The sequence below is a fragment of the Pyrus communis genome, chromosome 9 (genome assembly GCF_963583255.1).
Source record: "Pyrus communis chromosome 9, drPyrComm1.1, whole genome shotgun sequence".
In the NCBI taxonomy this organism is placed as follows: Eukaryota; Viridiplantae; Streptophyta; class Magnoliopsida; order Rosales; family Rosaceae; genus Pyrus; species Pyrus communis.
This window is the reverse complement of record NC_084811.1, coordinates 24704681-24731424: the sequence shown is the minus strand read 5'-3', so window position 1 is coordinate 24731424 and position 26744 is coordinate 24704681. Positions and strand designations below refer to the sequence as shown.

The 26744-nt window shown below is 35.1% G+C and overlaps 1 protein-coding gene across 1 annotated transcript; it reads left to right on the top strand.

The window, feature by feature from the left end:
* Positions 1-12465: 12465 nt before the first annotated feature.
* LOC137746221 (NAC domain-containing protein 90-like) lies at positions 12466-15020 on the top strand. Its single transcript, XM_068486295.1, has 3 exons — positions 12466-12737; positions 13228-13568; positions 14366-15020. Exons 1-3 carry the CDS (start codon positions 12572-12574, stop codon positions 14702-14704), a joined length of 846 nt encoding a protein of 281 aa, XP_068342396.1. The 5' UTR covers positions 12466-12571; the 3' UTR covers positions 14705-15020.
* Positions 15021-26744: the final 11724 nt, after the last annotated feature.

Below are 26744 nucleotides of genomic sequence, written 5' to 3'. Positions count from 1 at the left end.
TGGGTTATATTTTTTTTATTGTTAATATATTTTTTGTCGGTTTTATCCGACAATAATGTTTTTATTTTTTCATTATTAATAAATTCTCTGTCGATTATATCCGACACAAGTTTTGTCGGTTTTAGTATTTTCTATCAGTTTTGGCCGATAGAGAATGCTCTTATTTATTCATTATTAATATATTCTCTGTCGGTTATATCCGACACAAGTTCTGTCAGTTTTAGTATTTTCTATCGGTTTTAGCCGACAAGGAATGCTCTTATTTATTCATTATTAATATATTCTTTGTTGGTTACGTTCGACACAAGTTTTGTCGGTTTTAGAGTATTTTCTGTCGGAAAATTCATTTCCTGACGCTGGCAATTCTGTCACTTATTATATCCGCCACGGCAACCATTTTTTGTCGAATTTTGCTTAAAATCCAACAATAATATACATTTCTTGTCGGTTATCATAGCGACACTAATAAATGTTTTTGTAGTAGTGACTGATAAATAATAATAAGTGAGGTTTATAATGTCATATATTGTGTGATACAGTAAAAATGCCACCCTAAATTATATAGTTGAAATCAAACCAAGTTTTATAAAGTTGAAATGAAACCAATTTTCTAACTTTATAGCTTGTTCGGAAGTGTTTTTAAAATAATTGAAATCACTTTTAGATAAAATATTTTTGAGTTGTAAAAGCACTTAAAATGCTTATTACATCACCAAAACCGTTTTGGTCATTTTAAAAGTATTTCCAAATGAGCCCTTAGGGATGTAATTACTTAATAAATGTGTAGTTAAAAAATGTTATTCCTTGGCCTATTTATCCGTAAGAATATTGTTCCTAAATACAATTTCTTGAGCACCAAATATTTTATTTCATACATATTTTTGTACTCACTAACAATCAAAAATATATGGAGGCATGTTTCCTTAAGATGAGATAAAAAAAAAATTATAACTTATTACAATATGGAGTTTATTTCAATACATAACTGGTCCCGAGTTGAGACCGAAATTTTTTATGACTTGGAAATTATTCCATTATAGAGTATTACTTTAGAGAGGTTTTACTATACAACTAATTAGTGAATTAATCATGAATGGCCTCGTGCTATTTGTAACGAAATTATTTATTTATAGGTAGTAATATATTTTATCAAAATCATGTAAGCTTTTAACATTCTTTAACAATTTACTAGTTCTTGCAATTCAAGGAAAATATGTAAATTTTGTCAAATTTTCAAGAAAACGAACACGTTTGTAAAATGTTGGGAAAATTACAAGAAAATTGTAATATTCTTCTAAGAAGCACGTAGACAATTAGGCTGAGGTGCGGTTATCTCGCTCTCTTTAAAGAGATTCAAGCACACTGCGGTTTGACAAAAGTTCACGAACCGGTGCAGCAGTATATCTCTTAACTTGTCCCATTCAGGATACAACAACTTTCTGCACAAATAAAGAAGAGTCCAAAGCTCCACCACAAGAGCACCCTTCTATGGCCAATAAGTAAAAGATAGAAAGCATAGAGGAATAAAAATTGTAGTTGTGAGGAAATTGGTAGTGGGATCATAAATAAAAAGATAATGAAAAAAATGCTAATAATTATATGTTTATTATTAATTTAACAAAGAAAAAAGGTTACAAGAGTTACAAAAGATGAAAGGCTAAGGATCCCATCTTAATTTCCCACTAACCACGAATAATGACAAATAAACTTACTTTTTCACTAACAACCAAACAATGACACTTATAATTAATTTAATATGAAAAATGAACCAACATAATGCTTATAAAACATAAATCTAATTTATGCACACACACATCATCCATGCGCTAATTTTCTCCGCAAATTAAGGAAATTAAGTCATTGTCCTTGACTTGCAGAAGTTCATAAAATAGCACATATCAAAAATTGAAAATTGAAAGATATCAATATCAAGTCGTGTGACAGCTAAACAAAATCAATTTGCAGATTTACATTATAATTACATAACTCTCTTTTTCAAGACATTTGAGCATGGTTTATGTTCAGTACAAATCGAATCTAATCTGATCCCTTTGAATTTTTTAATTTTCTGTTTTCACACTTCGCTCTTTCCTACATTACTTTTCGAGGCCCGTTTAAGAGATATGCATGGTACAAAGGCCTATCAATTAGGTAAACTCGGAACAATTAATTCCCTTCTTCGATTATGTCATTGCGCGTGAACTGATATCAACATTTTACAGGCCTTAGATTATAGATGAGGAAAGAAGATAAATATGACATCATAAGTTTTTGTTAACTTCTTTTGTTGACTAATTTGTGACTCATGCATTGACTAATTGAAAATATAGAGTGACATTTCTCAAAAACCAAACTACATATCTATCGCCTAAACATACAATCATATGGAGGCACGAGTGTTTAAAATTGGCATTTTCTTCAGATCCCGCATTGCTTCTCTTAGAGAGAGTTTTCAATGTGCCACAAAACATGGGCACGTAATTTATTTATCATTAAACAAGTGGATGAACACTTAAATAAAAGAATTTTTCTTCACTTGTATAATGAAGTATCACACTATGTACCAAACACAATGAAAAATCTCTCTTTCTGTTGCTTATAAATATAAAATGTCCCATTGAGAATTCAGGTGATAGAAAAGTTTGTACACATGCATATGTCAAAAACTAATTTGTATTACATCTACTTTATTGAGAGCAATAATAGGGTGATTTTATTGATAAAAATAGAACAATACAAGAGGTGTCATTCTGAATACATATATATTCAGATATTCTCTAGTGATCAAATCTTTGATCTGAAGAAACATTTGCACAACTAATTAGATAAGCCCCCACATGGCTACTACCACCAACTACTGGAAACATGAACAACAAACAATACAAATTTGACACAAAAACGATAGAAACGAAAAATACAGTAATGAATGCCCACGTAAAGCGAGGCTGAAACAAGCGAGGCCACATCAACTATTGCTAAAACAGCAAGTCAACAACAATTTGCCGTAACAATCACAAGACAATAAAACTAACTAATCCGTGAATGAACCACCAATTAGCTCGTCTTCATAGTGAGGGTTAAACCGCTTACAACTGTTAGAGTTCTTTTTTTTTTTTTCTTTTGCATAGGATGAGGGAGCACTATGTACAATATTCTGCAATAAATATTACAATAGTTTTTATGTTTGATGTCCTTTTGAAGAAAGAATATTGATGAAAGTAACCTGAACTTCTACAAAGATGTTGGATTTGACACCTTTAAGTCCCTACGATATCGCAAAAATTTCAGATTTTTCCTTTGGAATAAAAATGTTGAAAGTTACGGTTTTCTCCGCTACCTACAATCTCATCAAAGAATTTGACTGATGAGGGTTGCATTCATGAGTAAGAAATGAATTAAGGGCTTGTTTGGAACTATTTTGTAAAAATTACTTATACTCATTACATGGAATAGTGTGGTCAATGGATTTCACAGTTGAGTCAACCCACTCTAATACGATAAAAGAACTTGACGTTCTACTTCAAAATCAATTGGCAATACGGGAGTTGCTCAACTCCTAATAAATCCTTACAAGGTTCTTATTATTATTATTATTTTTTATATGAGACATTTCTTCGCATCCTCACGCATCTACTCCCCTACGGTTGTTGGCTAACACACATAGGTCATAACGCAATGAAAGAATTAAGTTGAGAGTCCACCCAAAGCTATTACCAATATGAGGAGTGAGTAACCCAACTCCTTATGGCCCCGTTTGTTTGTCTTCACTAAGTTTCACTGGATTGGACTATACTAAGAGTTAGTGCAGATTTGTATTTGTTATCTACAAGGACTACCTTAATGGAATTACTAGGGACTCTCCTTGACTAACACCCTCATTAAAAGACTTTAGCGAAACCCCCCGAAAAGCAAAGGACTACTAAGACCTGTTTTGCTTCGCCAAGCGAGAGCCCAATCTAGCAAACACTGGAAACGGGTCCGATCCTCCTAGAAAGAGAAGCTCGATGACTCGAAGCTCGGACTCACAGGTCAGCTCAATTTCCTCATTTTGTTTTTCTCGTTTATGATTTTTTGTTGATCTAACTTAGAAGGGTTTAACTTTGTTTTGATTTATTTTTGGTGGGTAATGTTTGGTTTTTGATATTTCTAATGATAAGATGAGATTGTTTAGCTCAAATCTGACAGTGGTTTGGTCGTTTTGGATTGCAAAAATTGTTTCTTTGCTAAACGTAGTTTGATATGATGAAATTTATAGTGTTAATTAATCAAAATCTTCGTTTCAAGCTAGTATGCTGCACCAAATGCTTGGTTTATAGTCCATATTTTCAAGCTTTTGTTTAAGGGTCATTTGCATTAGAGTTGCTTCAGTAGCTTAAGTCCTCAGCTTTCACTGACCAACAAGAATACGATCTTGCCGTCGCACGCTCCCCACCCCTTTTTCTCAGTAGAAAAATATTATAATCGGTGGCTTTAGTAGTCCGACACTGCACCAGCATTGCACCAAACACTTATTATTCTTATCTTGCTTAGTCCAAGTCAAGTCAGTTCAACTCAGTTTTCGAAGCTAGTCCAGTTCGAGATAATCTGATACAACAAACGCACCCTATAAGTCATTGTAGGGTTTCTCAAATTTTTGATATAGGACAATATTTCCTCACATCCTCGCAACACTCCTCCATTAAGGTTTTTATCTTATGCACTCCTCCCCTTATTTGCCTTCTCTATTAGTCTATCAATCTAAAGAAAACATGGGACAGAGAGAAAAGGAGATTGTCAAAATGATTTCATATTAATTAGGGTTGAGTTAATCAATGTTTTATGCTTTTAAGGATATGTAAATAAAGATCCTAACAGAAAAGAAGATGTTAATAAAGAGAAAGATTAGAAAGGGGTAATGACTTTAGTTGGAGATAAAATCTGTTTTATTACTTTAGTTGAAGAGAATAATTGTTTCAGTTGACTTACACTAGAAAGTGGAAGACTATCAATTTATACTACTGAAATTTGAAATTATTTATTGATCAAGCTAAACCAAATTCCTTCTCTTTTACTTTATAGAAGGTCGCTAGTTAATTAGCATTGCCCATAGATATAACATGATAGAAGAACATCTTTAAAATATATATATAGATTATTTATTCGTAATTTCCTATGTATATAATAAATATAAAATGCTAAAAATCATCTGTTTAAATCACAATTATACACCATTTTATGTGGCATGTCACGTTATATATCATTGCTTCACTTATGAATTCATGTGAGGTCTTTATACATTAAACCTGATCTGCCTAGCTAGCCACATTTTTAATATTATGTAGAAATATTATTTGCACGTCATGACTAAAACTTTTGTTGCCCTAGTCGGGTGAGGAAAGAGTGGGGACCTGATGTCGCCACTCGCCACTGTAGGAAAAGCAGCCCTCCGTTTCTTTTGTCTGTTTGGTAGGGAAAGCGGGCAGCCCTACGTATCTTTTGCCAGTTCGAAGCTTCGTATCTTCCAAACATTTCTATATGCGAGTTTCTTTATTTTCTTCCGAGGTCAAATTTTGAAAAGCTTCTGCGTTGTTGCGGTTTTAATTTTTCTTTTTTATGAGATTTCGATTGTTTGAATGACTGAAAGACAATATTGGAGAAACGTACTAACAAAGGGCTCATGGAAAATATTTTTCTTCCTTTCCCCTCATTTGGTAAAGGAGAAAAAAGGGTTAGTTCGGTTGTTTAACACAGAGGAATGAAAAATGTTGGATTCCACATTGGGTATATAACAAAGTAACATACAATTAATATATGAAAGATCTTACTCCTAATATCATCAAGACATTTTGTGATATAAACCTAACATTTGGTAATAGGTGGTTAAGTTTGAAAAATACCGATAATATTAGTAGTGGATCATGCTATACATAAAAAGTTTATCAAGAAATTAGAAGTGAGTGTGTATTTCTTTCTCATTAAGTGAATCATATAGAATTAGAGTTACTTGTAGACTCAAAGACTAATATTTACAAATTAATGCGAAGAATCAAGGAAGAAGCTACAGTACTAGTAAAACCATGCCATGCATGGACTATTGGACGGTTAAGTTTTGTCCATGTTCTGAAGACATTTCAGCGTGGTCTCCAGGAAACAGTAAAGTTTTGTCTCATTGCGCGTGAAATCGCATGATTGTCACTGTAGTCTGCAACCCTAAACTGTTTTGACTGATTGACTTTAGTCTTTCTAAGAAACCAAACAGACTTATATATAATCTCTCTAACCTTCTTTTACGATTGAAAATTCAAACTCAGATTCAATCAAATATTTGGGGGGCCATGAGTCAATTGGTATTATCTTAAGCATGCGCCCGAATCTTTGCGACAGATTTGTAATGTCGGTGTGGTAGTTACTCATTATGTTTGTTTAATTTCCTTCATATCAAAATACATTTATGTCATCGAATAAAATAACATGTTATGTTATGTCATCGAATTAAATATTTGAGGGGCCATGAGAACTAACATGTTATGTTACCTTCATTGATTTTATGTTACTCAAACTAATTTGACAATGGAAAGAATAACTCAAATTCATGTTTCTTTTAACTTTTCAACGTGACATCTTCTTACAATGGCTGTGATCGCAAACATGTAATTAATTGCTTTTAAGGTATTTGTATTACAGCTGTTGGGGTTGTTCAGTGGTTTGCTTTTGCTATTTAGTTTTTGTTCCGAATGAACTATGAAGGAACACTGTGTCGAATATTCTTCAATAATGTGCCAATATATAATTTTTAGGTTTGGTGTACATTTGGACAACGAATGTCGATGAAAGTACCTGATCATCTACAAACAAGTTGGATTTGACACATGATGAGCTGCAGCCCACCATATTTATGCAAAAGAAATGCTCAGTAGGAAAGGCTGCAATCACCCCAAAAAAAAAGAAAAAAAAAAAAAAAAGTAGGCAAGCAGCATCCTGCATGCAAACCTATTTCTTGTTTTCTCTTTAAAGAATTTTAACTTTTAAAAACAAATGGAATGCAATTACTTATCTAACACCTGCAATAATTAGTTAGTCTACGTATCGAAGAAACCCTAAAGAGAATGATGAAGGTAGCTACGTAATTAAATTGTTATACTTATATACATATGACGGAATATTGTTGCTACCTAATGTATTTAGTTAATTACAGGTCAGTAAGTTGTTGACTTTGTTGAAATATGATTATGATAACATGATTTTCATAATATATGTAATTATGTGTGAAGATATACGTATTAATATACGTATGATTGTAATGAAATAAGTTAATTAATTAATATAAAAAATATATTTATTTATTTCTAAAATGATATAAACCGTTCTATTTCAACATGAAAAGTTATAACTTTTCCTGAAAAATACAACTCCACCAAAATATTATTTCCATCTTTATATATTTATCAAATCATTTTTTATCAGATTCAATTCAATACTCACTCTCACTGTCACAACATATTGTGATCCATAGTCTAAACGATATCCTTTTCCGATTATGTGAATTACCTATTTCTATCATTGGCCTTAGAGCCAGGTTTTCATGAATCAAAACAATTTGCCCAGTTTTCATCCGAGGACTTCTCGACCTACATTTGAGAGTTCCTCTTCGTCAAGTAACGAATCCAACATCGTTCTTACTGAGTTTCAACTTGAGAAGAAATTAGGGAAGAGGACGTTGGTGGACAAGGAAAATATTGAACTGATTGTGATCGAAAGTTCGAAATCGGCATCTGAGAATTTTCCTGCAGAATCCAAAACTCACAAAAATACCCAATCGTTCGAAATCCCATCCTACAACCCGTTTGAACCCAGGCCTGAATTAACCGAACAATTCGAACTATTTTCACCCACACCATTTCATTGAGCAGAGAACAAAACTTAATCTGCCATTGAACCATTTCAGTGTTCAAATTCACTAAGTTCACTCCCCGAATATAATTACCATTATCAGAATTTGAATGAATTAAATCCAGAAGGTTTATTGAGTCCTAACCTCAGAAAACCCATTGCAGTCGGCATTGCTGGCTGCAAAAATCGAATCTGCACAAGAAATTGAAACTACAAGTGCTGATCGATTTCCTAGATTTTGGTCACCAAGCCCAAGGAATTTACCTGCACCATCAAGTCTGATTCGAAGTTGCTCTCAGATTGCTGCAAATCCGAATTTGAACTCGCAACTTTCGGCTCGAAAAATAAGCCCTTCACGCCCTCTGCCTCCACCGTGGTCTCGCCTTCCACCGTGGACTTGCCGTAGCATCCCACCGACACATAACACTCAGCAGCGTGGACGTGTTCTCCCACCGTGGTCACGTCCTCCAGCCGGGGTCTCATGCTCTCGTGGTAATAAAACACGCCGACAACATCGCTATCCTCCAAGAAGAATTGTCTCTGCCGTTCGAGATTATCCGCGGGGCTGCGGAACGATGTTTTTCCACAGACAGCAGAGAAAGCGCCTGTTTTTTTTCCCAGAGGAAGTACTTCGAAAATAAAGAAGAAGACGGGAATTACTTTAAAAATAAAAAAGGAGACTTGCTTTTAGGGAGACTTGTGGGAAACAAATAAAATATAAGGGATTTTGTGGTTCTGAGCAATTTGACAGTGCATTCAAAGGAGAACATGCTATTGCGGAGGCTTCGCGTGGGGACCAAATTAAACTCAACAGATTTTTTGGTTCATTGCACTCTCAAAGTGCATGTGATAAAAGGAAGAAAATTTTAATTATAACATGAACACAAGTAGTATATCACGTGTTTTAATAGAAGTAGTGAAAAATTTTATTTTTTGAAGTTATTAACTTTTTAGCACATATATTCTACAATTTATATAATAACATTAATTGTATTATTCTGTGTACCGATCATAATGAAAAATCTCTCGTAAAAAAGCAAGGGTTTCACGTGGGGACCAACAATGCAAACAAGCTGGCCAGCTACTTAATCGTGCTGTATAATATCACCACGCATCTTGCTAGATCTACAAACTAAAGATAGCACACTTTTTTGTTCTGAAAAGTGCAATAATAGGGATTTGTGTCCATCATCTGAAAAGTGCAATAACATCATAAAAGGGATATAGAGAGGATCCTCATCCTTCTTGACATGCATTACTGTCAAGCAATTGATCAGCACAACTAGGCCTAGCATTTTGAAGCAGTCCACAGGTAACTTCCTTTACTTTATATGATAAATAATGCATGCAGATTGTACATCGGGAATTTTTTTTTTTGGTCAATGTTGTAGATCGGGAAATTGAAGTTTCATTAAAAACTATTTTGGTATAAAGAGAGTAATTTAACTCATTATTAGTTTTTAGTTAATTACAGGTCAGTTAGTTGTTGACTTAGCATCTCCAAGAGATAAAACAAATGATAACAAAACTCTGTTTGTCTTTACATAAACTTTTGCATACACATTCTTCTGTGAATGAGGCTTTGACGTGAGATAAATACTTAAAAAAAAACTAGACAGGAAATACTATTAGAACGACCTAATTCGTTAATAACTATTGAGAAAAGTGAGAACATCAACCTTCTCCATTTAAGAGATTTTTTCAAGTACCTGAGTATATATTCAAGTAGTACTTCACATATCATAATACAAGTGAAAGAAGTGATACATCTTTTCGTGACCCCTCTACTTATTTTATGACACATAAAATACATGCTTGAATATCGGACACTTTAAAAAAAAAAAAATTCCATCGTCAGGTCCTACTCCTTCCCTACTCGCCTTTGGGCTACAGATCATTGGCACGCAAAATATAAGAACAGTCCACTTGCAATGATAGGTGACCGTTGTGCAAATGGATAAGCACATGAAAGAACCAAGGAAGATGCTAATGAAATTTCAAAGAACTAGCTAGCAAATGATCATCACAGTCCAAAAACTTTTGTGTTCCCGTGATTTAAAATTTTTTTTTTTGTTCACCTCCTTTTTTGAGTAAAGGAGGAAAAAGAAGGTGAGAGTTTCTATTTTTCTTAAAGGAAAAAGGAAAAGTAATATGTCATATTAGAGAAATTAGGGTTCGTGGTTGGTATTTGCAGATGTTTTTATTTTATAAGACTAACGCGGACTCAAAAGTATTGTAAAACAAGGAGAATGATAAGAAACTCAGTTCAAATTTGTGCTTGAGTTTAGAGAGTGTCTTATTCCTCGATTGTGTTTATTAATAAAGAACTTTACACTTACTGTTGATTAAGTGGTAAAGGCTTCAGAGTTGGTACTGATCGATCGTTGATGTAGGATTAATTGTTTTCTTCCTTTTGTCCGGCACAAACCAAGAAACGGTCTCTCCAATGCAGAAATGGTCGCTACGGGTCAGGCAAAAATGATAATAGATCTCATTGTTTTGTATAAGAATTAGAGAGTTAAACGAAAAATAAACATACACATATGGTAAGAGATAACTTCGTACATAATATCCACGACTTACCCAAGAGTTAGGCCATCCACTGCCACTAGACCACCACCGCCAGGTCGAATTGCTGCTTGTTGCACCACCAGGGGCGATTGCGTTGGGTTCTTTGCATCGATCACAAAACAAATGACCTCTTTAGCGAGGAACATGTTAGTAGTAAAAGTAGAAAATTCATCGGATAAGAATTTTGCCGACGAAATTCATCGAGAAAAATATTTTTACCATAAAGTACAGTATTGACGAGACAAATCTTTCTCGGCGTAGAATTTTTTTTGTCAGATTTTTGGGAATTACGTTGTGTTTTGCATGACTAAATCGTAATTAAACATGGAAAATGACACATAGAAAATAAATTCAAATTTGTGCTTTAGAATTTAGAAGACAACAAAAAGTCGTATTCCTTACTTAATTAAGTAAAATTTGAAGCACGCAACGATAGATTATTTAAGAAAAAAGAAAATTTATAATTTCTAAGCTTCACATGGTCAGCTTTACACACTGTGCCTTCACATTTCAACTTTCCGTCTCTGTACTCTCTCCATTAAGGTGCCCTGGAATATATCGGTTGATTGGATAAATTATTGCACTATCCTCTCTTCCATATATGTTGGGTTTTCTCACATTAATCACACAAAAAATTAGGTGACAAATTGTTTGGCATACTGTATGTTGATCATATGTAGGATTGATGTCCCAGTTGTGGCTTTTGCTCATAATCTTTCAAATCTCCCACATTTTCATTTCTTTTAGAAGTTCTCTTAATTTTTTTTTTTTTAACAATTTTCTACTTCTTGTTAGGGTTTGGCTTCATATCCCTCTAACTTATTGTATCTTTACTTTGTTTTTTTCAATATATATTCACAAAAATGTATTTTTCTCTAATAGCAAACCTAAAATGAATGTGACATCATTGTTTTATTTATAAAAATAAAAAAATAAACTAAAGAAGATGTGAATTATTAGGAAGAGATGCTAGTCGAGGAAAAAGGTTGACTATCATATTCATGCATGTAAATAAAAAATCATTCTGCCACACTCTGTTACCCTAGACGAGTGATTGGCTGGAACATTGTAAATTTCATACTTAGCCGTATTTGTGTAGATTTTCCCTCCCTCTCCAACCAATTAAATCTCTCCCAGCTCAACTAATCAAGAGGGCTCTTGAAATGTTGCTATAATTACTTTATATTAATATGCAGTAATTTTCTCGTACAATTAAACAGATAATTTAAAATGCAATTTTAAGTATTATGCAAATCCAAAAATATAATATTGTATTGATCCAATATCTAAAAAGTTATACTACAGTTTTGATGAGTAAAACAGAAAGCATGCTCATCTTTTCCCACGTACGAGTAAATTTCTCTTACGTATGTATGAACCACATATATGTTACTTAATTTGTTTTAAATGTGAGTCCATAATATATAAATTAAAACAGCATAATGTACAAGTGATGAATTGCCTCGTGGATAGGTTCTTTTTCTTCAACTCACTGCATTTTGGGTTAAACTATCCCTCTCCCATATATAGACGGAATTCATAGCGGTTCAAATCAACTAAATTGTGATGGTACGAGAGCATCATGTTTTGACACCATGTAAGTTTTCTCCACATCCTTATCTCTGATGCTTTCTTCCATGCCTTATCTGAGTACACGATTTAAAAAATGGTCTAACGATTAATATATGCTAATCGTCTTGAGAAGAATTAAAAAGGATAAACGCAAATAGTATAACAGCGGGTGTAGTGTAAAAACCCCAGAGACAGTCGCACAGGGACATGCCATATACACGCATATTGACTGATTCCAAGAAGTCGAGATCAGGGACAAGGGTTTTCTTCGTCCACAAGCGCGTGGAAATTTCCAAGCAACTAAAAAATTTGTCCTTCCTTTCTCCTCTTACTCGGCCTCCTTTTTGCTCGATCATTTGGCTAACACAGGCCATTCCATAATCATCTGCTATATATATATAACGTTTGAAACCTACGTCACTGAAAAACATCAAATTAGTACCACATAGAAACTTGAACTAGCTACTAGCTTTGAGCTATTCCTATTTATTTGGGTAGCTGGTAGTAGCTAGTATTATTAGGGTTAGGGTAGAGGGAGGGAGATCGAGAGACAGATGCAATGGAGGATTTACCACCTGGATTTAAATTCTCTCCAACAGAGGAAGAGCTGATTTCGTTTTACCTGCAGAACAAACTTGATGGGATGAGTGAGGACTTGAACCGAGTTGTGGATCGAATCATACCCGTTGTCTACATTTACGAGTTCAATCCATGGGAACTCCCACGTAATTTAACATCTCTCTCTCTCTCTCTCTCTCTCTCTCTCTCTCTCCCCCCCCCCCCTTCCCCATCCCTCCCTCCCTCCCTCCCTTCCTCCCCCCCTCCCCCCTCCCTCTCCCTCCCTCCCTCCATCCCTCCCCCCCCCCCCCCCTCTCTTTAATTGTTGGGATTTATGCTAGCTTCTGGCTTGCTTAACTCAAGGAAAATGTTGGCTTTAGTGTACTGAATATACATTTGATAATTTTAACATGAAAAATCCATATGATGCATACTTAACATTACGAGGCCAATATGCAAGTCTCAATCAGATTTTCCCTCTTTTGGGGCAATTAATAGACCAAGAAAAACGTGATATATGAACCTAGCTAAGCTTAAGATGCAATTTTATGAAAGCATTTATTTATACATGCATATGCAGTGCTTCAGCTATTGTATTTTATAGTTGGGAATATACTTTACATGTACTTTAATTAATTATGGTTACTAATTAAACAGAGGCTGCCGGGGAGGCGATCCATGGAGATCCAGAGCAGTGGTTCTTTTTCATCCCAAGACAAGAAAGTGAAGCTCGAGGAGGGAGACCGAGACGACTCACAACAACTGGGTATTGGAAAGCAACAGGATCTCCAAGCACTGTTTACTCTTCCAATTCCAATCACTATCGTGCCATCGGCTTCAAAAGAACCATGGTTTTCTATACTGGCAGAGCTCCCCATGGAAAGAAAACGGAGTGGAAGATGAATGAATACAAAGCCATTGAAATTCATGCAGATGATAATAATCAACCATCAATGGCCGCCTCCTCATCAAACCCTATTACTCCTTCTACTCCCACGGTACGTACGTACTAATTAATTTCCTAGCTCAAACTTAACATCGTTTTTTTTTTAATTCACAAATTCAATTATTTGCAACACAATGATCTAGGTGTTGAGAGTTGTCCCATATCGGTGAGGGACAGGGTTTATTATGTGTTTATATGTTATTGGGTTACTCCTCATATTGCCAATTGGTTTTATGGTGGAACCTCAATTTCATCATGGTATCAGGTTGTCCTCGTGTGAAGCCAAACGGCCACACGCGTTCCACGTCACCCAGTTGTTGTCCACGTGTAGGCTTGAAAATTCATCACACATGCGGGGGCGTGTTGAGAGTTGTCCCACATCGATGAGGGACAAGGCTTGCTATGTGCTTATATGGTCTTGGTTTGCTCCTCATATTGCTAATCGGTTTTATGATGGAACCTCAATTTCATCACTAAGTTTTCTGACGACATGTTTGACGAAGATCTACATTTATTGTCTGACGTTTATGTGTTCGTGTATATGTATAATATTCGAGAAATGATTTTGTCCATCAGCTGCAAGTTGCACCATATATATTCAAAAAGCATATATATATGTTCTAGATTGGGCACACAAGAGGACATTTAGTTAGTTTGTAGAACGACACCAACAAGGATTGAACATGTTAGTGGTACCACAAGGCCACACAGTTTTTAAGCGACTTCTTTGATGGCTTACGGCATTGAGTTTTCAGTGCAGTTAGTTAGCATCTAAACCAATTTAATTAACAATACTTCATAATTCATATTAATTATTATGTTGATTTATGTTGGCATGTACGCATGTAGTTAAGGCAAGAATTCAGCTTATGCCGAGTATACAAGAAATCGAAATGCCTTAGGGCATTTGACAGGCGACCTCCAGGGATTGAGATCACAAGAAACCCTAACTTAAACATTCAAGCAGCTCCAGCTCAGGCTGCAGATCATCTGGATCAGGGTTTGACAACGTCAAATAGGAAGCCTCAGAAAATGGAAGGGAGAACAAACTCAAGCTCACCGGAGAGTTCACCCTCAGGAGGCCATGGCTCTCAATCCTCTCAACCAGAACAAAGTGGGACTTTGCCAATGGCCGTTGATAATGAAGCTATTTGGGATTTGGATCAATTGATAAATCTTTTGCCTTAAGGGGTGGATAGGAAGAAAAACTAAGTAGTACGGTATTACCACGTTATCCAAAATCCTTAAATAGAATGTCTAGCTACTAAGAAAATAAACTAGTGCGCGTGGGATCATAATCACTCGTATGCACTTATGTATGGTTTAATCGCTCTAAGGTAGAGTTAATTTGTACTGGAATTGGGGAAGAAAAGCCAAATTCAAAGGCTATTGTACTAGACATGTCCTGATCACAAGCTTAACCTATCTTGATCCGTTTTGCTTCCTTTGTAATAAATAATTGGGTTCTTTATCTGTTGTGCTTTCATATGTATGTATGTTAATTTCTTGGACTACTATTCTGTATAACCTTGAAAGTTTGCAGAAGTGATATCAGAATTTAGGGTAAAGTACAAAAAACTACCTCAATTATGGGTCAAACGACACTATCATACCTCATCTTTTTAAAATGACAATGTCATACTTATCTTACGAATTTGTGACAATGTCATACCTTTCGTCAGTTTGTCTGTTAATTATTCCGTTAAATAGTGACGTGTCTTAAAAAAATTAATTAAATATTAAAAACTAAAATTATAAAATCATTTAACAATTTTTTTTTACATAGGGACCCACCCCTTATCACCCTCACCTTTCTTCTCTCCTCCCGTCTTCCCCCACCCCAAACCCAAATCCCACCCGCTCTGGTCTTCCCCTAACCCACCCCCCAAACTCATCACCCTTAACCTTCTTTGTTAGAACCTGCTCTACATCTTCCACAATTGCACACAGTGAGAGAGAGTAACAGAAGAACAATACAATACAATTTCATTAACTGCCTTTTCTTCTCTTACAATGTACTATTTATACTAATACTTAACTCTAACTGTCACCACAAGATGATGCCATCTGGCATCCTAACAATACCCCCCCTTAAAACCAATCTTACAAGTAAGATTTACAATTTCAAACTAAATACAATCGGAAAGCAGCAATAAAACCAGAAACAACAAAATCACAAGAATGTGTTAAAGGTTCACAATTTTTGGAAACTTAAGCTTCAGTTCATGGTATAGTTCTCATGTAGCATCATTTTTGGAATGGTTTTGCCATTGAACTAAGGCTTCCGTAGCTGCAGCACTTTCTTGATCATTTTTCTGTCCAAGATTGCAACTGGTACATCTTTGCAAAATCCCATCATCTGTGATAACTGGCAGTGGTACTGTGGTTGGTACTTGTGATCCCAAATGCTTTTTCAAGCAAGAAACATGGAACATGGAAAAGAGTATGAACTGAAACACTACACTCATATCTAATTGAGTACCCTCCACACTCAAAGCTTGATTATATCTGCGAATTTTTATGTTCTCACCGAGAGCAGTAACGGTCTGCTTCACTAGGTCTTTCACCAAAAGACTATCATCTTTAATGAAAGGTTGCTCGAAAAGAGCCAGCTCCCCAAGCCTCTTTGAGATCCTCCCCTCCACAATTCTCTCCCTAATGTTCTTGGATTTGGATAGAAGGTCCTCCCTCTGCCTCTCAAGCTCTTTTTCCTTGTGTACAATGCTCTTTGGAATGGCTTCGATGGATACATATTGTACCTGAGGACAGGCCGCGACTTGCATTGTCTGATCATTAACCAAGTTCTGATGGAGGAAACCCACATGCATTTTCGTTAGTTTCCATATAGGCTTCCTTATGCTGCTTATTTTCCTCGACTCCAATCTGAGATCAATATCATGACTTATCCAAGCCCCATCTACTACCTTCGTATACTCTGATATGATTGAGAACTTTGAATTACTGTTGTAAATCATTTGTTTTGGCATGTGTTTTGCACCAGTGAAGGCAACATCCACTTTCATGTGCTCATCATATTCGTAACTATGGTATCTTGTTGTCGTCATTCTTCGACCAGTTAATATACCATCCTTAAGTATATGATTAGTATCTGGCAAGCCAAAAAAGCCATGAACAGAACTTCCAAATGGAAACTTCTTTTGCCTGTGAAAGCTAAGAACCAGATATTCCTCCCTAACAATTAGGACTATCATCGTCCTTACCCTGAATTTTTAGCCACCACCCTTATCCCGAATGCCCTTGCAGGAGTCACGATCGAGAACAACATAGCAAATAACACAACAACCAGTTTCAAATCTCGAGAGAGTAAACTTGCTTTCATTTTTTCTATTCTTGTCCATACAAGCTTCTAAATGATGCACTCTCAATTTACCAGCATACTCCCCATTAATGATCATGGAATAATCAAAACTCACCTTACATTTGACCACTTTGGAACAATCAAAACCCAGCGCACAATCTGTATTCTTGGACTTTGAATGAAAGAGCCTCTGACTAATTATCCCACCCTTGTCACGAATTAACTCATGGAAACCAAGCTTCAAATGCACAATAGTACCATTTTTCATGACTTCACCAGTACAAACAAGAAATTTAGAACTATGAGCATCTTTGATTTGAACATTTGAAGTAAAGAACCTACGAAGTGTACCTACGGTGTCAGAAATCGGCATGTGATAGCCCAACTGAAAATCATAACCTGCTAAGTGTGACCTTTCATCAAACACTTCGAGAGCAATACGAGTTTGGTCAGCAGGTACAATTAAGAGGTCGATTTCTTCTGAAAAATTCCTGGATATTCTTGAGTGGTCCTTCCAAATCTTGTTTTTTGGTAAACCTCCACCTTTGTCACGAATGAATTCATGGAAGCCATGCTTCAAAGAAGCAATATCAGTAGTTTGCTGCCATCCAACAAACACATGGTGGGCATCATTTTCACCAGATTTTGCAACCGAAATTAAAACCACTTCAAGGAAAGAACCCACTTTAGGAAAAGAACAAAGACCCACATCACAGAGCAAAGAGTATTTGCCTTTCTTGGCCAACAATTTTGAAGCAGCAACTTTTTCTCCATTCCTATAAATTCACAATCAGAAACAGGGAACCCATAAACCAAATCGTTTATGGTACCTGTCTTGCAATCAGAATCAAGAAATGGAAGACATTTCACAGAATCTTTAGCTTCCTTGCCAAACAAATCAAAAACCTTCTCGTTCTTCCCAGCTAGAGCTTTCAAAGAAAACCCAAAACTTACTTGAAATTTGGGGTTGGAATGAATTGTCGCAGAATCATCGTCGTGGTGTTTGTCGTAGTCGTGAACCTTCTTGAATCTCTTCAATATGGGTCGCAGACAAGGAAGACTTTTGGGCTTGTATTTTGGACGGTACTGAGATAAGAATTCATCCACTTTTTCTCGGGCACGAACCTTTTCCTTGTGGAAGGATTAAAGCTTGAGAACAATTTGATTTGATTTCTCAAAAGAGAGATGAAATGTCGATTTGATGAACGACTGATGTGTCGGTGTAGCTGCAGAAGATTCCACACCCAGTTTTGCCGCAAGCAACTTCAATTGACGAAGAATTAAATCCTGGGTAGTCCTGAATTGATCCTGAAATTTGGCCTAAGAAATCTTAAATTCCTCAAACTCGGTTTTCCGATTGGAACCCCTCGATTCCATGGTTTTACAAAACATTTACCGCGACAACGGAGAAGGATTGAGAAGAACAACGCTGGTTGTGATACCAATGTTAGAACCTGCTCTACATCTTCCATAATTGCACAGAGAGAGAGAGTAACAGAAGAACAATACAATACAATTTCATTAACTGCCATTTATTCTCTTACAATGTACTTTTTATACTAATACTCAACTCTAACTATCACCACAAGCTGATGACATCTGGCATCCTAACATTCTTCCCCATATGTCTCCCCCGAACTCATCACCATCACCCTCCTTCCTCATTTCAGTCCCCACCCTAATTTCCCTACTTCGCTCTCCCTCGTCGTGCCTAGAACCACCATCCCTCCCCCTTCTCTTTCCCTTTCCTCCCGTATTCTCTCTCCATTTCTCCCTTTTACCCTTTCACGCTGCAACAGCAGCCTCGTCGGTTCCGCCATCATTTGCAAGCTCCAAGTCCTAGACTTCGCGAACCTCGTCCTCCATACCCACGCCAAAAGCCTTTTGTCTCTGAGAACCTGACCGATTCGGTCATCGACATGAGCCTCGGCGAGCTCGCCCTTCACACTTATAACTATGCCAGCAAATATGCATCTTCCGACGAGGAGTACCTCCAACTATCCCAAGCCTTCAATGATTTCTCCGCCTACAGCAACGACATATCAGGAGAATTAAAACGGCTTGCAAGCTTGCTGCCGCCTAAAAACGCGCTGACCTCTAAATTATTTGAGGCTGTGCCAGAACCGGAGCCATGCTATGGGTTTTTACAGATAGAGAACATCTCGACTGAGATCATCGAGAGCATTTCACCGGAGGATCTTCAGCCGACGATCAAGATCTGCGTCGACGGCCTTCGATAGTCGTCGATTGCTGTGAAGCAATCTGCAGCGGCCAAGCTCAGGCTTTTAGCGAAGAATTGGGTTGATAATCGTGCCTTGATCGACGAGTCCGGCGTCTTTCCCGCTCTAATTCCTCTACTGCGGTGCAGCGATCCATGGACGCAGGAGCACGCCGTCACGGCATACATGCAGTTTGCGAAATTCCAATTGGGATTTGAACAAGGGAGAAAGAAAAGAATGGATGCACGAGGCAGATGTGTCAAAGGGGTAGCAATAGAGCACACCCAATTTGCGAAATTCCAATTGGGATTTGAATTGTTTAAGTAAATTAAAAATTGGGGACTGAAATGGGGAAGAAGGTTGATGGTGATGAGTTTGAGGGGTGGGTTAAGGGTAGACGGGAGCGGGTGGGATCTAGGTTTGGGGTGGGGGAAGACGGGAAGAGTGAAGAAATGTGAAGGGGATAAGGGGTGGGTCCCCATGTAAAAAAAAATTGTTAAATGATTTTATAATTTTAGTTTTTAATATTTAATTAATTTTTTTAAGCCATGTCACTATTTAATGGAGTAATTAACAGAAAAACTGACGGAAGGTATGACATTGTCACAAATTCGTAAGATGAGGTATGACAATGTCATTTTAAAAAGATGAGATATGATAGTGTCGTTCGACCCATAGTTGAGGTAGTTTTTGGTACTTTATCCCAGAATTTATCACTTGTTTTTGTTATGTGTAGGTAATTAAGGTTTTGTGAATTGTTGTCATTTGAAGGCCAATTGATACAAGTAATTGACTATTAACTTTGTATATCAACTGCACAAAACTGATATTTTTCAATTAAAAGTTTGGTTCAAATTTTTTTTTGGTTCGATCATTTTTGCATTTCTATCTTTTTTCCCATGCATTCCTCCATTTTTCTAACCTTTGAATTGATTAATTTAAAAGAGATTCAAGGGACAAAAACAAGAGGCGAAGTGCAAAGAAAGAGAAAACGAGAGTATAAAAATCACTACCCTTTTGTCTACTGAGCAATGTGTTAAACTCTTTCAAAATGGTACCAGGCGGAATATCCTGCGATTATAAATAAATGTATTCTAGATTGACTAGTCAAACTCACCAGTCAACTAAGTACAGATTCGTTGGTTAAGCAAACACAAATCTAGCAACCAAACTTAGTTTACTACAGGTTATCCTAATCAGCAACTGCTCAGTTCGTTATTCATACTCATACAGTGTAAACTTATGCACAGACACGCATCAAATAACAAGCCATAGAATGCATGTATCATATGCTAATAAATTAGATATGTGAACAAGTTTAGGTAATAAAGAACATAAGAAATTTGGCCTGAAAACCCCACATATACGCTAAAAAACTAGGGACTCCACGGAGTCTAATCCACTGGTGCAAATAAAATTCATACAAGATAACACATCAAGCAGCTCATTTGCTAGATCTAATCTACGAAGCGGCTTTACTTTTGTACAATCTTACTCTGCATGAGATGGAGATATCATCAATCTTCATAAGAGGGCAGCTTCATCCCTTAAGCTCATCTTCTTATGGCACACATTCTATGCATAATGGTGTGATGATGAAGATGATATGTAATGTGGATTCAAATGACAAGTCAGTTTCTCCAATCAAATGATTGAAGGAAGAAACTAACGTAATAAAAAAAAACTAGGCTAAATGAAGATTTGAAACTTGAAGCTAGACCATGAAAAAATTACAAACGTATTTTTCAATGATTAGGTGTTTAATGCATGAAGAAAAGTTTGGCAGCTAGGGTTTCATAAATGAGGAAGAGGGGAAGCTCATGGCTTTTATTGCATTCTAAATCTTAAGTTTCTACAAGCTCAACAACCAAAGAACAAATGAGACCTAGCTAGGGTTTTAACAAAAAAAACACTTGTTTGTTTTCAGCTAGCAAGGACAAGGACACTTGTCGAGCCAAAAATGATATGAGCAGATCAAGGGCTAAAAGCTGGCTATCAGCAAAAAGGTGTCAGTCAGCACGGAATTCACCATTATAAATAGAAGTGGTTATGCAACATTGAAAAGACCTTCAACTTAAAACACAAAAACGTTATGCATAAATCTCGCTCTAGGCGAACCTCTCATACTCTAAGAAAACACTAACTTCCATTACTTCATCAACACACCTTCAATTTGGATTAAGAACATTATGTTGACAACGGGTGACATCTTCAGTTTGGATTAATAGCACTGGAATCATAGAAATAGGCGACTGATGAGCATCTTCAGTTTGGAGTAACAACGCTGCTTCAAGTTCGGCTGGTTACCTATCCAAGTCTATGTCGGTGGGGAGTCTTCAGTCTTCTTCTTGAAAAAGGTCATCTTATTAGCCTTCTTGGCAAAGTGAGGTATTACTAGGTTAATCAATGTTCGGCACATTGAAGGTCAAACCTTATTTGAACTTCACAATGACTAGTAGGCTTGTCTTCAAGCTCTAAAACCCAAAGGCCAAGGCGTCTTTCTTTCTCAGCCATGATCGCTCGTACACAAAAGTCAGCAGCGAGTTCGACACGACTACCACATCCATCTTACTCAAACCAAGCAAGGTGGCAAGTTGGCACGCCCACATTCACTAGAAAAAATGTAGTTAGCTCATTAGTGACTCGGTCTGCACGCCATTTAGGCTAAGTAGTTTTTAGGATCAACAATATGTTCTTTTTTCAATGTTGAGGAGGTTAACTGCAATTTTTAAATGTGAACATGGCGTTGATTGTTGATACCTATAATCTATTTTTGTCGATATTTGAGATTATGCATGTTAAGTTTTTGTATGTTGAGGAGGTTAAGTGCGATTTTTAAATGTGAACATGTTGTTGATTGTTGATACCTATAATCTATTTTTGTCAATATGTAGTGGGATATTTTATTTAAAAGTAAAACCCTAATATAGAATGAATGTAAGCATGTGTTTTCGTCATGAAAAAACTTACTTGTTCATTTACTTACGATTAACGAATTTTTACCATTCGAACATAATTATCGAAACCGGTCATTCTCTTTATCTCCTAAAGATGCAAAAAATCATTCAATTTGGAGATCGTTAGTCATCCATACGTGTTAAGCCAGCCAACAATTTTGGTAACAAGTAGCATTTTTATGATGAATCCTCCAATTGTTATATGCATATGAATGGATATATGATCTCCACATTGAATAATTTTTTTCATGTACGACCTTTAGATTATGATTAAAAAAAATAAATAAACAAACTATTCTGATTATAATATTCAAATGATAAAGATATTTATTAATCGTAAGTGAGAGACAAGATTTTATTGGAAACACAAGCATTATCCATCAATTAATATGAATGGTTGACATGAATTGAATGGATAATCCTCCATAAACCACCTAACAGTACCACCAAAGATATGTTCATCATATAATTGGTTGCGGTTGTCACCTAGTATGACAACAAATGAAGCATTATTTCTTTCTTGTTTCTCGTTGACTAGAATGAAATACATTTGAGTTATCGAATAAGTGTCAATTTTTTTTATTTGTTCCTTATTTCATATAACATACTGTTGAGAGTATGAATTCTATATCGGGAAAAAATAACATTATATGTGTTTATAAATAATTAACTACTCCACATATTTTCATGATTTTATGGTGGAACCTCAATCTTCTTCATGGTATCAGAGCAGGTTGACTCATGTATGAAATCCAACGGCCACACGTATTTCATATCACTCAATTTGTATTGTCCACATGTTAGGCTTAAAAATTCGCACACGTAAGGAGTGTGTTGAGAGTGAATTACACGGTGGGAAAAGAAGGAAAAAAAAATGAAAAAAAAATACCTTACATGTTCTTTTAAATAATTGGATTATTTCCCATATTACCAATTACTAATTACTATTTTTTTTTTAAAACAAACGATAATATCTACACTAATGGGGAGGGGTGGGGTTTAGCCTCACAATGGGCTAGCAATAATGTGGTTCAAACTTGCCTTTGTCGAGAGAATCGAACCTAAGACCTTTCACTTACAAGTGAAATGAATACCTCTAGACTGTAGTACTAAGTTACACCAATTAGCAACTACTTTTATAGAAAATTTGCTTTTAACCCAATTCTAATAGCATGTTTCAATGAATTTTGAAACTGACTACGATACTTACAAGTGTTTAATGCAATCATCTAACAGTCAAATATAATTCATGTCAATATATGTATTTTATACAATCATTACTGATCATGAAAATAATAAATATATTACATACATGATAATATTGTAGTCAAATTCTGAATTTCAATTTCTTTGTTTTTAATGGTCTGTGTACGTTTTTCTTCCACATTTTTGTATGTAACAGTTTACATCATTTAACCCCCTTGTAAGAAATGCACAACAACGACGTTCATTTGTCATTATTGTAGACATTATTTCCATTTTGGATTGTTTGGTTTAAATTTTAAATCTGTTTTTTGTCAAACACATGGAAAGATCGAGATCTTTCATGCCATGATTCATCTGTAATTTGTAGAGAAATTCAACCGGAATTAGTATATACGGGTAAATGAAAAATGATAGTTTCTCATCATTTCTGGTGCCTAAAGATTGTCCTAAAACATTCACCTAAAAATATCACCCATCAATCTGACAATCTTGAACATGTGTTAACCTGCAATATTGTATCTCTCCGACAGGTGGATTATTTCCTCTCCAAGAGGTGGATTATCTCAGCTCAAAAATTAGCAACCGACATGATTGTATAGTTTAGGTATCGTACATTTTACACCTACAGAAATTAGCATAGCTAAATAATAGGTAAATTGTCACTTTGTACTGCGGCTTAGTCGTATTCCTTTTCACTATGAAAGATCTTAGGTTCGATTCTTGTCAATGACGAATTTAAACAACATTATTGCTAGCTCATTATAAGGCTAAGCCCACCCTCTTCCTTTTAGTTTAAACAAAATTTTTTGTTTTAAAAAAAAAAAAGGTAAATTACATGAATGTCCTTGCATATGGTGCTATTTTATTTTTCCTCTCTTTTTCATTCTAAATGAAAGGTAGATTTCAAAACCAAATTAACTAGAGCCTCTTAATACTACGGTCTAGTGGTATTCCTCTTCATTTGTAAGTGGGAGGTCTTAGGTTCAGTTCTCACCAAATGCAAATTTGAATCACATTATTACTAACCCATTATGAGGCTTAACCCACTCTCCCACCCTGTTAGTGTAGATAATATCGCTTGTTAAAAAAAATAAAAAAAAAATAAAAAACTAAATTACCTAGAAATATTAGCATAAGATGACTTTCATTGCTGTGATTACAACAACCCACAAAATGCAAAATTTTTATTGAACCCATATAAACTCTCTACATCCAACTTAAACTTTATATGTGAATTGTCTTTTTTACCTATTGCATAATTATGATCAAGTACAAGATGAAATTAACAATAAAATTAAAATTTATCAATAAACCCACCCAATAATCAAACCCTATCATCACATCATACCCCACCATCATGCAATCTTTAGCCTACATTCATTTTAGCTAAAATCCTAAAACCCTCTCATAGAAAGAAAGAAAAAAGCTCTTTTTGACCGATGGATGGTGAATTTGAAGTTTAAAATCCTCCAACTAAGGTATGTCGATTTATGCAAGTTATTTTTCACTTGATTTCAATTTTTTTTAGGGTTTAAAAACAAAATCATTGGGTCAAGAATTCAGTGATGCCTATTTTCTGAAGAATGCATATTTTCTGCCTATGTATCATCTGCCATTGAATATAATTATGTCTTTAATTTGTCTTTATTTATTTATTTGCAGGACAAGAATTCGGCGAAGCCTTTGATCGAGGCAATGAGGTTAGGCAAGAATGTGTAATGGATTATACTGATCAAATTAAATTTACGAGGTAATTATTTATTTATTATTGATGTATTAGTTAATTTTGGAACTTTAATTCTAAATAAAATAGGTGTTACGTGAAGATATTCAAAGGAAAATATGCGTTGATTGGTTGGATCCTTGAACAAGGAAAGCTGAATAACGTAGTAATTGATTTTGAGTTTTTTCTTTTCTAAATGAGTGTAAAGATCAAATTTATATATTGAATTAGGGGGTAACTTAGGTAGCAAATTTAAGTTTAAAAGATATTGACAGGTTAATAAAAAATAATATTGTAGACAGTAAGTTAGATGTAAAAGACATTATATGAATTCAAATAAAATCTTCCATAAAAAAATAACACTAAAATGTTTAGAATGTTGTTTAGTTTCTATTGAAGGGTGTCTATGCAATTTTCTAGAAAAATATAGGCCTAGTTTTGCTTACATGGCCTCCAAATGCTAATGACTAATTCTAGTGTAGATAGGTGGGTTTTTCCCACATTTTGCATCGGCTGTGTAAATTAAACAATCTTTAATTTTACAGTATAGAATCTTTTCTACACACACTTGCAAATGGATAATGTTACAGAGATCAAATTTTTAAACTAAATTTGTAAACCAAATGAAGTGTCATCAATAAAAAAAATAAGCACGTTAATTAATACTTAATTAATAATCTAATCATCAACATACATATTATTTAGTTTACAAAATTTTATTTAAAAATTTAATCTCTCCGTATATTAAAAGAGAAGAAAACGACTTGCAAGTCAAACAACCGCGTTAGTAGTCTTTGTGCCAATAATCTTTGTCCTTTCTTTGTTTACCATAAAAGACGTGTCGAACAGAAATGTGATCGTAGTTCATTGAGCATGTTTTCAACATTAAAAGTAGAGTTAATTAAAATGAAGTTTGTGATCAAAGAAAGGTCAAGGAAATAGTGTGAACATGCATGTAATTATTGGTGCCAAGGTCAGAAGCACGCATTTGCAACCGCAGAAACGCATGAACACCATCTATCTAACATCCACCGCCCCTTGAAGAAATTTGTATAGCATGAGTAAACTCTATTTTTTTTTATATTATTGACACATACGTACGACTATAAATTTTCAAAACAACTAACAAACATTGAGCAGAGTATGTAATAAATGTCAACAAGAAGTTTCTTCTCAATAAACACGTTAAATTCTTTGAACATGGACAGTTACAAGGTCTTAAAAGGCTAGTTGAGCGGTAAACAAGAGCCTAGCGCCTAGGCATTTTTTTAATTATGGTTAAGTTTATTATATAACATCTAAATTCATGTTTGCTTATCCTTAAAAAAAAATATAATCGTATACAAAAGTTGCAAAATATAATTATTTATAAATTTTTAAGTACTAGAAAATATGAGGAACATGTATGTAATGAGTATTTATCCAACAAGTTTCTTATTATTTATTAAGAAAATAAAAAACAAAAAATAAAAGTTATATATTTTCTATTAAAGTTAAAGTCACGACCTTGGGGACGTCTAGACAGGTCAGGCCTGCCTAGACAGGTTCAAACATCCTTTTCTTTTAAGCGCCTAAAAATTAATTATAACGGTGATCAACTGTTAAACAAATTTTTTTAAAACATTAGACAGTTACAAAATAGAAATAAACATATGTCACGATAGTCAAATCAGATCATACCAAACCACATCATGTAGGTAGGAAATTAAGTACTAGCTATGATTTTTCTAGTTTATGCTTTTTCTGTCTAAACTTTTACGTGGTTTTTCCAGGTCGGTCATGGAATTGACAAAAGAGGCATTAA

What these genes read in the sequence shown, in the direction of transcription:
- LOC137746221 (XM_068486295.1), top strand. Translation starts at nt 12,572, where the DNA reads ATGGAGGATTTACCACCTGGATTTAAATTCTCTCCAACAGAGGAAGAG. An exon ending in CAATCCATGGGAACTCCCAC is followed by an intron (nt 12,738 to 13,227) that starts GTAATTTAACAT and finishes CTAATTAAACAG; the next exon opens with AGGCTGCCGGGGAGGCGATC. An exon ending in TTACTCCTTCTACTCCCACG is followed by an intron (nt 13,569 to 14,365) that starts GTACGTACGTAC and finishes GTACGCATGTAG; the next exon opens with TTAAGGCAAGAATTCAGCTT.